This window comes from Lampetra fluviatilis, chromosome 45 (genome assembly GCF_964198595.1).
Source record: "Lampetra fluviatilis chromosome 45, kcLamFluv1.1, whole genome shotgun sequence".
Taxonomy (NCBI): domain Eukaryota; kingdom Metazoa; phylum Chordata; class Hyperoartia; order Petromyzontiformes; family Petromyzontidae; genus Lampetra; species Lampetra fluviatilis.
In genome coordinates this window covers 7,149,120-7,163,906 of record NC_136319.1, presented here as the reverse complement: position 1 = coordinate 7,163,906, position 14,787 = coordinate 7,149,120, and the positions used below count along the sequence as shown (strand labels likewise).

Genomic DNA, 14,787 nt, shown 5'->3' with positions numbered 1-14,787 from the left:
CACACACACTACTAACCAGCTGCCATCCACAAGGGAGAACATCTCCCCCAGGAATAAACCCGTTTCACAGATTTCAGAAGGAGAGAATGAGACCTGTGGGACGAACCATTATCGCTGTGTCCCTGGCTGCTGCTGGGTTTTGTTTGTACAAAAATTATATCACTTGAGACCAGTGCGCCTTTTGGCGTCTTCTGGTCCAACCCATGTGAGACTAGGCTCTAAGGAAAGCTGTCTCGGGTGTGGACCAATCAACTTCAAGGACAGTGCACATTATCAGAGTTATGTCTTTTGTTTGTATTTATGACTGCAGGTATTGCGGTCTATGCAAACATGACTCCTTGTAAAAAGGTGTCAGTTTTGTTGCCAGATAGAAGGGTAAAGAACCAATTATCATATTTTTACTGGCAAATGAGGTCCCCATAGTGTAGATCACTTGAGACCAGTCAAAGCTATGTATGCATGTTGAACTTCTTCCACACCATACGGAGCCAACCGTGCTAATCGGAAGTGCAGGGGAAGGACAACAAACTAAACACAAAAAGCAGTTTTAGCTCACACAGGTGAGTGTGGCCGCCGCGTGGAACATTCCAGGGCGTGTCTCGAGGTATTTATAACTTAACTGCAGGTGAAGTCAAGTTCATTTCCTTGTTCGTCTCCGCTGTGTGAGCTGCTCACACAGCGTCTCCTGAACAGAACACACCTCGTCAATGTTAATCAACATCTCACGATATTATAAACATAAAGTATTTTTGTTGAAATCGATTCTCTGAGGCACAGTGAGGAACTATTTTGGGTGCATTCTTGGGTCATGGCGAGCGCAGCTCCCGCTGAGAACGTGGACCGCGAGTTGACCTGCTCCATCTGCCTGGGCACGTTTGACTGCCCCTCCACGCTCAGCTGCGGCCACTCGTTCTGCCTCCAGTGTCTGGAGGACGCCTGGAAGGAGACAGACTCCTACTGCTGCCCGCAGTGCCGCAAGACCTTCCCTGGACGGCCCCAGCTGACCAGGAACGTGACACTTGCCAACCTCATAGAGCAGCTGCGAGTGACTGAGACCATGGCTGCTGCTGGTGTTGTTTTCTGTGACAACTGCCCAGAAGGCAAGACGCCTGCAGTGAAGACCTGCCTCAAGTGTGAGATGTCCTTCTGCTTGAAGCACCTCGCGCCTCACCTGGAGAGAGCGAAGTTGAAGGACCACGTCCTGTTGTCAACAGATGTAAACCCCGAAGCACGCAAGTGCAAGAGGCACAACGAGGCGCTCAAGTTCTTCTGCAGGCAGGACATGAGCCTCGTGTGCAGGGACTGTACAATCGCTGGAGAACACAGAGGGCATGATGTCGACACGCTGGAGGACGAGCATCAGACACGGAAGGTGAGGCCCGCATGCCGACAGTGAGAACCACTGAGGTGCAGAAAAAAAAAACATGCATTGAGATTTACATCATGGGACCTCCTTTGCCAGTAACAAAATATACGAATAGGGTTTTCCCCTTTTTTCTGGCAACAAAACTGACACCTTTTTCAAGGAATCATGCTTACATTAACCACAATACTTGCAGTCAAATGAAAATAAAAAACAATACTCTAATAATGTATGCATTGTCTTTGAAACTGATTGGTTTCTCAACAAAGTGGCTTATCATGTGGAAATGTATAACAGCCAAATAATCTCCATGCCTACTAATAGGGTTTTTACCCTTTTTTCTGGCAACAAAACTGACACCTTTTGCAAAGAATCATGCTTACATTAACCACAATACTTGCAGTCAAATGCAAACAAAAAACAATACTCTGATAATTTATGCATTGTCTTTGAAACTGATTGGTTTCAAAGACAATGCATAAATTATCAGAGTATTGAGATTATTTGGCTGTTATACATTTCCACATGATAAGCCACTGTGTTGAGTTATAATTTGTGGCCAGGTCGCTTCTGAAAAAATAAATTAATACCTCGGTGGGATTTGCCTAGTAGGATGGGGATGGCTTAGTTGTATGTGTATGTTATTGGGTGATTTGTTTACCTTTCTTGTACTTTGAACTACTATCTTGTTTTTGCATAGTTTGTTGTTATAACGTTCTTACCCACCCGTACTGGACATCTGTGAAAAATAGCTTTATAGCTCATCTGATTCCTCCAATATAAATACATATACTGATTCTGATACCTCTACATGAACTTATAAAAATTGTCACCTGGGAATAATAAAAAAACATCTCATACAACGAACATCACCGTGGGTTGATTCTCTGTCCACGGTCCCTTGTCAGTTAGCCTTTTTGAGTCAGTCCAGGCTGACTTCCTCACCACTCTTCTGGTGGAAATTATAGAGCCATCACTGTGGAGTGCTCCGTGTGTAGTGGAGCTGAGAGGGGACGCTCAGGGAGTGGAGTCTCATCTGGTGACTTCGTCTCTTACAGAGTGGAGTCGAAGAGGAGATGCGAGCGGTGAAGGAGAAGAGGCTGAAAGCAGAGAAGTGCGTGGAATGGATGGAGGCCGCTCGCAAGGACGTGCAGGTAACGCGTGTGGACTCTGTGACCCCGTGACTTCTACCCTGCGTGGAGTCTCCCTATATTCACGTTAAGATGTTTTTTGTTCATGTTTTTGTTGTTTGTTTGTTGCGGTTGCACCCGATTCAAGAGCCGAATGGCTCACACAGCTATACCTAATAAATGAACTTGAAACTTGAGTGTCTGTGGAGTTGACATCACTGTGAGGCTCACTCCGTAGATTCAAGTGAACGGTTAGTCTTGAGTCAATGTGTAATAACTGTGCAGGATATTGGATTATTATGGAAATGTTTGCTTGAACTGTAAACAATGCAACGTTTATAGAAAAAAAAAACGTTCGTACCTCGTGATAAAAAAAAAATGATGATAAAATGATGATAAAAAAGTACACATTCCTTCAGCCCCACTAAGTGGGCATGCATCTTTACAAAAGTATTTATTCCGCAGTCTTCTGGGAGTGCATAATTTTGTCAGCATTGATTCAGTAGAGACAACAATAGACTGGTTTATGTATCAATAATTTGCATTCAACTTGGATCCATATCATAGAGAGAGGGTCCTTATCTATAACATTTGGCAGCTCACCTGCATTGATTCAAGCAAGCCTGACTCTGCATGTCAAAACCGCTCAAGAGTTTTCTTGTACTGAATGAAAACAGGCAGACCTAACTTAGCACGACGCCATAGAACACTCATTCATTATAGTGCTCATGGGCCTGGAGAACATTTTTTTTAAAAATAGAAAATCAAAACATACCTATCTATATATAAACGGCTAAGGATGACTGCAAAATCTCAGCTGGCTTCCAAAGACCGGTTCCTGGATCGTCTGCTTTGGCTCCTAAGATGGTATTTCAGCTCTGAAGACTATGGAGGGAATATCCACGATGTATTTAGTGAATAGTGACATTTAAGAAATATTCGTGTCGCCATCTTCAGTGTAAAATCTTAACGGTTTGAATAATTTCAGATTTTATTTTTATAAAAGGTTTAATTTTACAACTGTTACATATCTCATCAAAATACCAGGAAGGCAATATCCATGATGTATATTTTTGAATAGTTAAACGTAATTATTATATTTAATACACATAGATAGATGGCTCCGACAACGATGCTTTTTTAAATATAGATAGATGAGATGGTCGGGTCCTCATAACGTGATAGTGATGGATCGACGTAGGCGACAATATTACAGACAGTGGAGAGAAGATGAGACATCAGAAGAAAGAAACCTATGATTAAACACTGATTGAAATCTACATGCACAAAAAAAGAGCAAACGAAACAACGGAAGAAGACAAAACCGGCGATTAAACTCAAATAGAGAGAGAAAAGAAGCCAAAAGGAGAAGATTAAATAGTGAAGTGCCCAATGACAACAACCAAGAAATATGTGTAGAAGTCGAGGAACATAATATTGTTAATACAACAATTGAATGAACATAATGTAAAGCAATATATTGGACCGTTGAACTAAATGCATTAAAGAAATAGACAAAGTGCTGTCGTGATGGGAAAGTTTTTTTGTCTGGCACCTTTAACAGAAGCACATGAACTATTAAAAAAAGTTATTGACAGAAGTAACACCAGAAGCACAACATTACTGAGGTCATATCAGAGACTGCAATTCTGCTTGAGCTTTTGTATCGATGGGAGCTGAAATGAAGGCAACTCCTGGACATGGACCTTACTGTTTGAGAATGCTCAGTCAAATGTATCATATGGTTCATAATCAACGTTTTTGGGTTTAGATCGCGTTATTTATAAATGTGTCGTAACCCTCCACCACCCGACACGGCCAATCAGTAAAAAAAGTGTCACGTTGACAAAAGACAAATAGTTCACTGCTTTAGCCCACCGGTGTGTTGAAGCGTGAAACCACAACATTTACAATTTGAGTACGACGTTTCGCTGGTAATTGCAACCAGCATCATTGGGCAATTCGCCAGAATGGTGAGTTTCTGCTGTGTCGCCCGTTCTTATATAGGGCAGCAGCAGGGTGACGTCATCATTAACTCATTAATTCATCAGGTGCAAAGATTCATATTCTTAGGTTTTTTCGGTAAAGTCACGTAGGTAAAACATTAAAATTAATGAAAGTAAAATAAAACAAAATAAAAATAAAAATTACGACGTTTCGGAGGCAACACAAGTCTCCGTCATCAGGTGGGACCGTCACAGCCGAATTAGCTGCATCAAGATTAGCTGCATCAAGATTGATGCAGCTAATTCGGCTGTGACGGTCCCACCTGATGACGGAAACTTGTGTTGCCTCCGAAACGTCGTGATTTTTATTTTTATTTTGTTTTATTTTACTTTCATTAATTTTAATGTTTTACCTACGTGACTTTACCGAAAAAACCTAAGAATATGAATCATTGCAGTCACGAAAGCTTCAAATCTAGAACAGGTGCAAAGATTTGAGGGGGGCGGTTATTGTAATTATATACTAGACTAGCTTTACTACCCGGCTTCGCCCGGGTCTTGGATCCATGACGCTAGGCCGCCTTTGTCTCCCCAGTGGCGATGTTCATACGCCACAGCAGTGACTCGTTTTGAGGCTGAGTCCCTCCCTCACCGCTCTCCCTCCCTCATCGTTCTCCCTCCCTCACCGCTCTCCCTCCCTCACCGCTCTCCCTCCCTCACAGCTCTCCCTCCCTCACCGCTCTCCCTCCCTCACCGCTCTCCATCCCTCACCGCTCTCCCTCCCTCACCGCTCTCCCTCCCTCACCGCTCTCCCTCCCTCACCGCTCTCCCTCCCTCACCGCTCTCCCTCCCTCACCACTCTCCCTCCCTCACCACTCACGCCCGGCCGCCTTTGTCTCCCCAGTGGCGATGTTAATATGCCACACCAGTTACTCGTTTGAGGCTGAGTCGACCTAGGGGAGGTTGAAATAATCGTCACGTGTGGTGGCCGTGAGCGGGAATCGAACTCGGTTCACCGGGTTTGTAGCGCAGCGTAGCGTTAACCACTACACCCACCGCTCCTCACACACCACACACGCACAGACACACACACAGACACACACACAGACACACGCAGACACACACAGATAGACACACACCCACAGACACACAGACAGCACGCTAACCACTACACTACCGCTCCCCACACACCACACACGCACACACACAGAGACACACACAGACACACACACACAGACGCACACACACAGACACAGACAGCACGCTAAGCACTACACTACCGTTCCCCCTACACAACACATGCGCGCGCGTCCATAGGTACACATACAGGCGCTTGCTGCAGACACACACGACTGTCAGGGTGCGTACGGCAGTAAACGACTGAAACAATAAAGCGGCAATGCTGCGCGAGGGACGCCTTAGGACTGCAACACATTTGTGTAATGCGAGCGTAAACACACAAACACATACAAACACATACATACACACACATACACACAAACACATACACACACATACACACACATACATACACACAGAAATACACATACACACAAACACACACATACATACACACAAACACATACACAATACACACACACATACCATGGAGACACACAGACAGAGACATAACACACATACATACACACACATACATACACAGAAACACATACACACATACATAGACACACACATACATACACACAAACACATCGACAGACGTACATACACACATACATACAGACACGCAGACATACACATAAACACATACAAAAAAACCCACATACATACACACACACATACATACACACAAACACATACACACACATACATACAGACACACAGACATACACATAAACACATACACACATACACATGACCCGGCCTCGCCCGGGACTTGGATCCACCACGCCCGGCCGCCTTTGTCTCCCCAGTGGCGATGTTAATACGCCACAGCAGTTACTCGTTTGAGGCTCAGTCGACCTAGGGGAGGTTCAAATAATCGTCACCGGTGGTGGCCGTGAGCGGGAATCGAACTCGGTTCGCCGGGTTGGTAGCGCAGCGTAGCGTTAACCACTACACCCACCGCTCCTCACACACCACACACGCACAGACACACACACAGACACACACATAGACACACGCAGACACACAGACAGACACAGACAGACACACACACAAACAGACACACAGACAGACACACAGACACACACACACAGACACACACACACACAGACACAGATAGCACGCTAAGCACTACACTACCGTTCCCCCTACACAACACACGCGCGCGCGTCCATAGGTACACATACACGCGCTTGCTGCAGACACACACGACTTTGAGGGTGCGTACGGCAGTAAACGACTGAAATAATGAAGCGGCAATGCTGCGCGAGGACCGCCTTAGACCTGCAACACATTTGTGTAATGCGAGCGTAAACACACAAACACATACAAACACATACACACACATACATACACACACATACACACAAACACATACACACACATACACACACATACATACACAGAGACATACACATACACACAAAGACACACATACATACACACAAACACATACACACACATACACACATACATACAGACACACAGACATACACATAAACACATACCAAAAAACCCACATACATACACACACATACATACACACAAACACATACACACACATACATACACACATACATACAGACACACAGACATACACATAAACACATACACACATAGACATGACCCGGCTTTGCCCGGGACTTGGATCCACCATGCCCGGCCGCCTTTGTCTCCCCAGTGGCGATGTTTATACGCCACACCAGTTACTCGTTTTGAGGCTCCTCCCTCCCTCGCCACTCTCCCTCCCTCGCCACTCTCCCTCCCTCACCACTCTGTAGAGGACGTGAAACTTTTATGAATTTACCTCAGAGTTGCGTGGTGGGTGTCGAGGCCTAGCACCGTGCAGAGCCTCCTGCCTCGCCTGATTTTCCCACCCGGCTGACGCTGGGTACGGGTGCCGGTCCCCCCCGCGCTACAATAATACTGTGTAATCGCTATAATTTAATAATCGACCGACCCTATAATAGTAATAGCACACATTGTGGTGGGGGGGGAGTGAAGAGGACGTGAAACTTAGATGAATTTACCTCAGAGTCGCGTGTTAATGCGTGCGCCTATTTTTAACGGGAATTAAAAATGGCGTCCACCCCGCGGGCCGTCGCTACCCGTTGCCAGGGGCAACCGCCGTCCAATGAAACTGCAGCCCACGGCGAAGGCGTCGCTAGCCGTTGCCAAGGGCAACCGCCGTCCAATGAATGCGGCGAAGGCGTCGCTAGCCGTTGCCAGGGGCAACCGGCGTCCAATGAAAGTGCGTATGGTCCGGCGACACACACACACACACACAGACAGACGAACAGATTCGCGATTTTATATATATAGATTAGTAAGCAGGCTATTGTTGCGATGCGAGTTGTAGATTAGTAATCATTTGGAATGTGTTTTATTGTGATTATGCTACATTAGTAATCAATGTTTGTTTCCCTTATAAGTGTAATAAAGGACTCTTGCCCGCATGGCGTCTCGCTCAGAGTCTCCTCCGTCTCCCACTCGGCAGCCCCACTGCTGCCGTCGCTCCTGCAGACTTGTTGCTGGCTCACTATGCAGCCCCGCTGCTGGCTCGTTACTCAGCCTCTCTGCCTCCGACCTGCAGCCCCACGGCTGCTCACTATGCAGCCCCGCTGCTGGCTCTCCGTTGCCTCCGTGCCCGGACACCGCTGGCCAACGGTGCCGAGTCCCAACCCTGTGGCGATCACGCCACTTTCCTTCTCCTGCCCTGCGTGGCCTCCTCCTGTCTTTATTCTCACACTCTCCTCCAGCCCTTCCGGTTCCTGTCCTTAAAAGCTCTCTCTCTCCCCACGTGACCCTAACTCCTCCCACCTGTTACGTCACATCCCGCGAGCCCGTTTACGCTCGCATTACACCACCCTCCCCCGTAGAGAAAATTCCAGCCGTCCTCGGCTGAAACAGAACAAGTAATGCGAGCGACCACCAACCATCAGCCTTGACCGGACAACGGAGAATACAACGATAATAACAATAACAACAAGAACAAGAACAACAATCAACGAAAAGAAAGAGATTTCGAACGCGTCCGGGTCGCCGGCCCATCCCGGATGAGCGGCGGCCCCCCTGCAGACCGAGAACGCGACGGGGTTTTAGGAGCGACAGGGTCAAAACTCCCTGTCGCTATTGGAGGCCCGTCAACGCCAAGGTCCCGTTCCCCCGAAGAACCCGAGTCCGGGGCGTCCCGCAACCGTGTCTGTGGTGGGGTTGGAGGGGCGGCAGGGTCAGGTGTCCCCGCAGCCGTGGTAGGCCCACCCAGAGCAGAGTCCGCTGCCTCCTACAGTGTCACGGCCGGTTCGTCTGTAGAAGGCACGACAGGCGCTCTTGCAGGGTCAACAGGCACAGGCAAGGGTGCGTCAGCAGCAACAGACACCGGCAAGGCAACATCAGGAGATGACGCATCCGTCCGAGGGGCCACGTATGGTTTCAACCAAGATGTATGGACGTACCAGCGCCGAGATCCGAACCGAACGCGCGCGGATTGCGGGTTAGGAACCTCAATGAGCCTAACAGGCCCCTGCCATGGTTTATGCAATTTAGGGGAGGTGCCTGCTCGCACCTGCGGGCAATGCAGCCAAGCCATGTCCCCCACCTTCCAGGGGCACTTCCCCTTCGAGTGTCGAGCGCAACGTACGTTTCGGGCCTGGGTTTTGGCAGTAGCCAATTGGGCCCCCTCCCGCGCCTTAGCGACGCGGCGAACGGCGTCCTGAATGTAATCGGGGAGAGGCTTAGTAGGCCCTCTCACTCCCGTTCCCAACTGCACATCCATTGGCGGCACGTTGTCGTGACCGTACATGAGAAAAAACGGAGAATATCCTGTGGACGCGTGAGGCGTCATTCGGTATGCCGAGAGTACCCCAGGGATGTGCAAATCCCAGTCAGCTTGCTTCTCATTAACCGTGTGACACAACATGGCTGACAGCGTCCGATTTAGTCGTTCCACCATGCCATCCATCTGCGGGTGGTAGGGGGATGTCCGGATCTTTCTGGTCCCCAGAGCAGCGCACACCTCCCCCAACAATTTAGATGAAAATTTCCGACCCTGATCCGTGAGCCGCCTCTCCGGCGCCCCTTTGTCCATGACATACCCAATTAGAAAGGCGTCCGTAATGGACGCCGCCGACTGGTTGGGCAGGGGCCAGGCCATCGGCCAGCGGGAGAGATACTCCACCCCAACTAGCAAGTATTTATTACCCTTAGCGGATGGCTAAGGGCGGCACATATGGGTGTTTAGGGGGCTTCCGCCGGGCACACTCGGGACACGCGCGAACGTGCCCGACGACATCCGTCGTCATGCCATGCCAGAAGTAGTCTCGCTGCAATGTCAACAAGGTTTTCTGCACCTCCAGGTGTAATAGCGTGTCGCAATGCAGAGTCCTAATCAATTTGTACCGTAACGACGACGGTACAATAAGACGCCAGCGATCATGTAACCCCTCCCTCCACATCAGCAGTCCGTCGCGGAGAGCGGCCCCCGGCGTCCCTCCGGAAACCAGTCCCCCCCCTCCCTTTGCAGCCCGACTCCGCAGAGTCCCCAACGAGTCGTCAAGCATTTGTTCACGAATCCACACTGATCGTGGAAGGCTCCAGTGTGCCCGGTCCCGGGCACACTGGAGCCTCAGGCACCTCGACCGCTAACGCAATAGGCCGAGGGGGCAGCTGAGTCGGCGTACACCTATGCGTACCTGACGCGCAAGCGCAAGGGGATCCTTGCGGTAACCTGAAGAGCGCGTCCGCATTCACATGACGTGCCCCCTTCCGATGCTGAATTTGGAAGGAAAACTCCTGCAGAGTGTCCAACCATCGTGCCAGTTGGCCAGATGGTTGGTCTACTTTCAGAGCGTATTGTAAAGCCGCATGATCCATGCGCACAATAAACGAACGTCCATAGAGATACGGCCGAAATTGGCAGAGAAAATAGACAATGGCCAAAAGTTCACGGCGCGTGACGCAGTAGCGGGTTTCTGCAGGGGACAAGACGCGGCTACCGTACGCCACCACGCGTTCCACACCGCCTTTGGACTGCGACAGAATGGCCCCAATGCCCGTGTCACTCGCGTCCGTGTCCAGAATGAAAGGGTGATCGAAATCGGGATAGTCCAATGTTGGCGCCGTCGCCAAACGATCGCGCAGGCCCTTAAACGCCGCCTCCTCTGGTGGTCCCCAACCGAATTTCCGTCCTTTACCCGTAAGGAGGTGCAGAGGCCTAGCGATCGTTGCAAAATTGGGAACGAACCTACGGTAATATGAGGCAAACCCCAAGAAGCGACGCACATCCCCCACCGTGGCCGGGGTTGGCCAGTTGCGGACGCACGCCGTCTTCTCCGGATCCGTGGCAACCCCGTCGGCACTGACTATGTGTCCCAAATAGCGCACGGATTGTTGCAATAGGTGACATTTCTTAGGTTTAAATTTCAGATTGGCGGAGCGCATCCTGGCGAACACCGCCTCCAGTCTCTGTAGGTGTTCGTCAAATGTGCGGCTAAAGACGATGATGTCGTCTAAATATATCAGACATGTCTCCCACTGCAACCCCGTTAATACCAGCTCCATCAACCTCTGAAATGTGGCGGGGGCAGCATTCAACCCCATCGGAAGACAATTAAATTGAAATAGGCCCTGCGGCATACGGAAAGCAGTCTTTTCCCTCGAGGACTCATCGAGGGGAAGCTGCCAGAATCCCGAAGAGAGATCCAGCGTCGAAAAGGACTTCGCCCCCGACAAGGCATCGAGGGAATCATCCATACGCGGCAGGGGGTACGCATCCGCCATGGACACTTTGTTTAATTTGCGAAAATCGACGCAAAATCGCAAGTTACCGTCTTTCTTTTTGACCAAGACTACAGGCGCGCCCCATGGGCTGTTAGACAGAGATATTATGTCCGCAGCCAGCATGTCATCCACTGCTCCACGAGTTCAACCGCATCGTAGCAGCGTCCCCCATGTCAATATGAGGGGAAAACAGGGAGGTGCGTCCCAAGTCCAAATCGTCGGACCTAAACACATCGGAATAACTCAACAATAGCGCGCGAAGCGCGGATCGCTGTTCCCCGGTCAGGGATGAATTCTCACCGCACAATTCGGCGACCCAAATTGTCATGGGCCGTGAACGCTGTCATGGCATGGGCCACGACCGTTCTGGCCGGCACGCAAACATTCTCCATACTCCCATTGAGCACCTGCAAAAACGGCTGCTGGTCCGGCCGGATAATAGTTTGCGCCCCGACCAGCGCCGACCCGCCCGTAATGGTTGCGGACGGTGATAACAAAACCCCAGGCGCTCCTTCCCAACCAGGCACCGGTTTCCGATATCGCAAGGGGATAAGCATCTGTGAACCAGGTGGAATGTCAACAGATACCTCGGACAGCGCCTGCACCTGGCAGACCGGAGCAGGTCGCCCCTAGGGCGATGGCAAAAATGAAATTTTTCGACCCCCCGGTAGTTCAATGCAATTTTGATTAACACTTATTAGAATGGGCATTTTGGCCAGAAAATCAGTCCCCAACAAAAACGGAACCGCAAGGGACCTCGAAATCAACACAGTTCCTGAGGCCGACACCCCCCCGATGGATATATTGGCGTCCACCTGGCCCACAATGCCCATACTTCTCCCGGTTTGCTGCTACACAAGAATCGTAAACCGGGCGCACTGCGTCCGGCGGGATGCCCAACAGATGGAAAATGACATCCGATATAATCGTCGCAGACGCACCGGAGTCCACTAAAATGCGCACGTCGACCCCTTGTATAGAACCCTGCACAGTGGACGAACCAGTAGCGGCCGCAACAACCCGCCGTGCCAATTTACGCCACTGCGTTACCGAGCGACATAGGCCTTTCGGCGGCTTCCCGTTGTTAACGACACCCGGATCGCGCGGCAAAGGTGATGAATGAGGTGCCAAGCCTTGCTGGGTGTCTGGTGCGCACCGACTTGCCTGTCCTGGAGGGTCCTTCCGCGGCACGTCTGTGGTCGAGGCCTCCTGCTGGGGCGGCCCCGGGATACGGGCCCAACAATCCCTGGCGAAGTGGCCTTTGCGACCGCAGCGAAAACACTCGACGTCGTTGCGACACACAGCACTCCCTCCATCCCGACGCTCCCGCGTTGGCGGCGCAGATCACAGCCCCGGCCCTCCGCGGGCAGGCCACTGCGCAGAGGCGGCCGTCAATTCCTGCGGGCCCCCCCCGTCAGGAACGTAGACTGCCCTCTTGGGATCACGCCACTTTCCTTCTCCTGCCCTGCGTGGCCTCCTCCTGTCTTTATTCTCACACTCTCCTCCAGCCCTTCCGGTTCCTGTCCTTAAAAGCTCTCTCTCTCCCCACGTGACCCTAACTCCTCCCACCTGTTACGTCACATCCCGCGAGCCCGTTTACGCTCGCATTACATAAGGAATTGAAATGTATCTTATTTAATAATACGCTTCCAGGCCGCACTAAGCCTGTAGCTGTCTGAGCGATTAAAGTTATTTCTGTTTCTCTCAATTTCAATGGATTCTCTAATTAGTCTTTGCCAGTAGTAGCTAATTTTACACAACACTTCAACGTTGTCAAAATCAATTGAGTTTCCCTGTTGGCATGCATGTTCTGCTACTGCCGACAGTTGTGTTTGCGATAGTTTAATATTTCTCTGGTGTTCATTTAGTCTTACACTAACGTTACGCCCTGTCTGTCCAATATAGCATCTGCCACATACACAATTAATCCGATATATACCTTCTGTTGATAATTTAGGTAATTCGTCTTTAGTGCACGTTACTAGTTGTTGAATTTTGTGTACTGTAACAAATCTTACTGTAATGTTTTGCTTTTGCAAAACACGGGCTAATTTGTCAGTTACTCCTGAGATAAATGGTATTTTTATTGTTTTAATAATCTGATCGCTTTCAGCAGTGTTGCTCCGCGATTGTGATTTGGCATTTAGTGCTCTGTTAATTTGAGCATTATTATAGCCATTCTGTCTTAGTGCTTCTTTAACATGTTTAATCTCTCTCACTAGACTTTCACCATTGACACTGTTTTAGCCCGATGTATGAGCGTCTTGATAAGAGATTGGCTGTGTCGGGTGGTGGAGGGTTACGACACATTTATAAATAACGCGATCTAAACCCAAAAAGTTGATTATGAATAATGTTGGTAGCGAAAGCCTACGTGTTAAATTGTATCATATGGTGTATTCATTATACGCAACACCGACAAAAAACAGGATATGGACAGTTATATATTTTTGACTCAGTAGAAGCAACTGTAAAACGATTAGATAACGAATTAAACAGAGGCTATAGTGAAATTTCAATGCTACTGGACGAAATTTAACGACTAACGAATATATTTGCCGAATACTATAAAAAATTAATAAAGTTACTAAAACCAATCCAACTATGAAAGTAAAAACGGTATTCATCGGATATCCTGAACTAGACCTACGAAGACATAATGCCCCTACCATCCAAGACTGAAGTTGCTGATAAATTTGTCAGAGATGATGGTGAACCTCTTGCTAAACAGGATATTTATATTTATCTGGAAGGTAATACTTGCAAAACTATATCTCCTATAAATAGGAACTGTGACCCGAGTAGTTTACCCAATATTATTTCCATACGGAGAAAGTGGCTGGCATTGGGAATTGAAACACCTTGAATAAAGCAAAACGAACAAGAAATACGCAACTGCAATATTATCCATATAGACGATCAATCAGAAATGAATTCGGCATACTACACTTGAGTGGAAAATTTTCCATCAATGTGGCATATGTAGGGGCGTGTATGGGCTATGTGTAGCGACGTAAACGGACTGTGTACACTTACCTGTAGGGGCTGACACAGTCCAGCAGAGCCAGTCGCAATATCCCTAGCCCCGGAGCAGGAGGGGGCTGCGGGGTATTGTGGGATCCCACGGAACCCCGCCCCTCGGTTGGGAGGTGTATAAAAGACGGACCTCTCTACAGGCTCGGGGCCAGTTGAAGACAGAAACCCTCATCACGCGCTTCCATCAACACAAAGGCGGAATCCCGGCAGCCCAAACAACACACACCAACAAACGACAATTGAGCAGCCCAGACAAACCGCACCAAAACAGACAATTGGGCAATCTAGACAAAACACGTCAAAAGAACACAATTTCTTCTTCTTGGTTCTTTCGGTCAAGTCACGTAGAATGGAAATAATAAAATAATACAAATAAAACATAATAAAATGATTCTCACGACGTTTCGGC

The 14,787-nt window shown here is 48.9% G+C and overlaps 1 protein-coding gene across 1 annotated transcript in view; it reads left to right on the top strand.

The window, feature by feature from the left end:
- Positions 1-808: 808 nt before the first annotated feature.
- The window catches only part of LOC144947501 (E3 ubiquitin-protein ligase TRIM11-like), a 32,826-nt gene continuing 18,847 nt past the window's right edge, over positions 809-14,787 (top strand). The window contains exons 1-2 of the mRNA XM_078876724.1: positions 809-1,372; positions 2,422-2,517. Coding sequence (XP_078732850.1) covers positions 809-1,372; positions 2,422-2,517 — 660 coding nt within the window. The remainder of the gene's footprint in view (positions 1,373-2,421; positions 2,518-14,787) is intronic.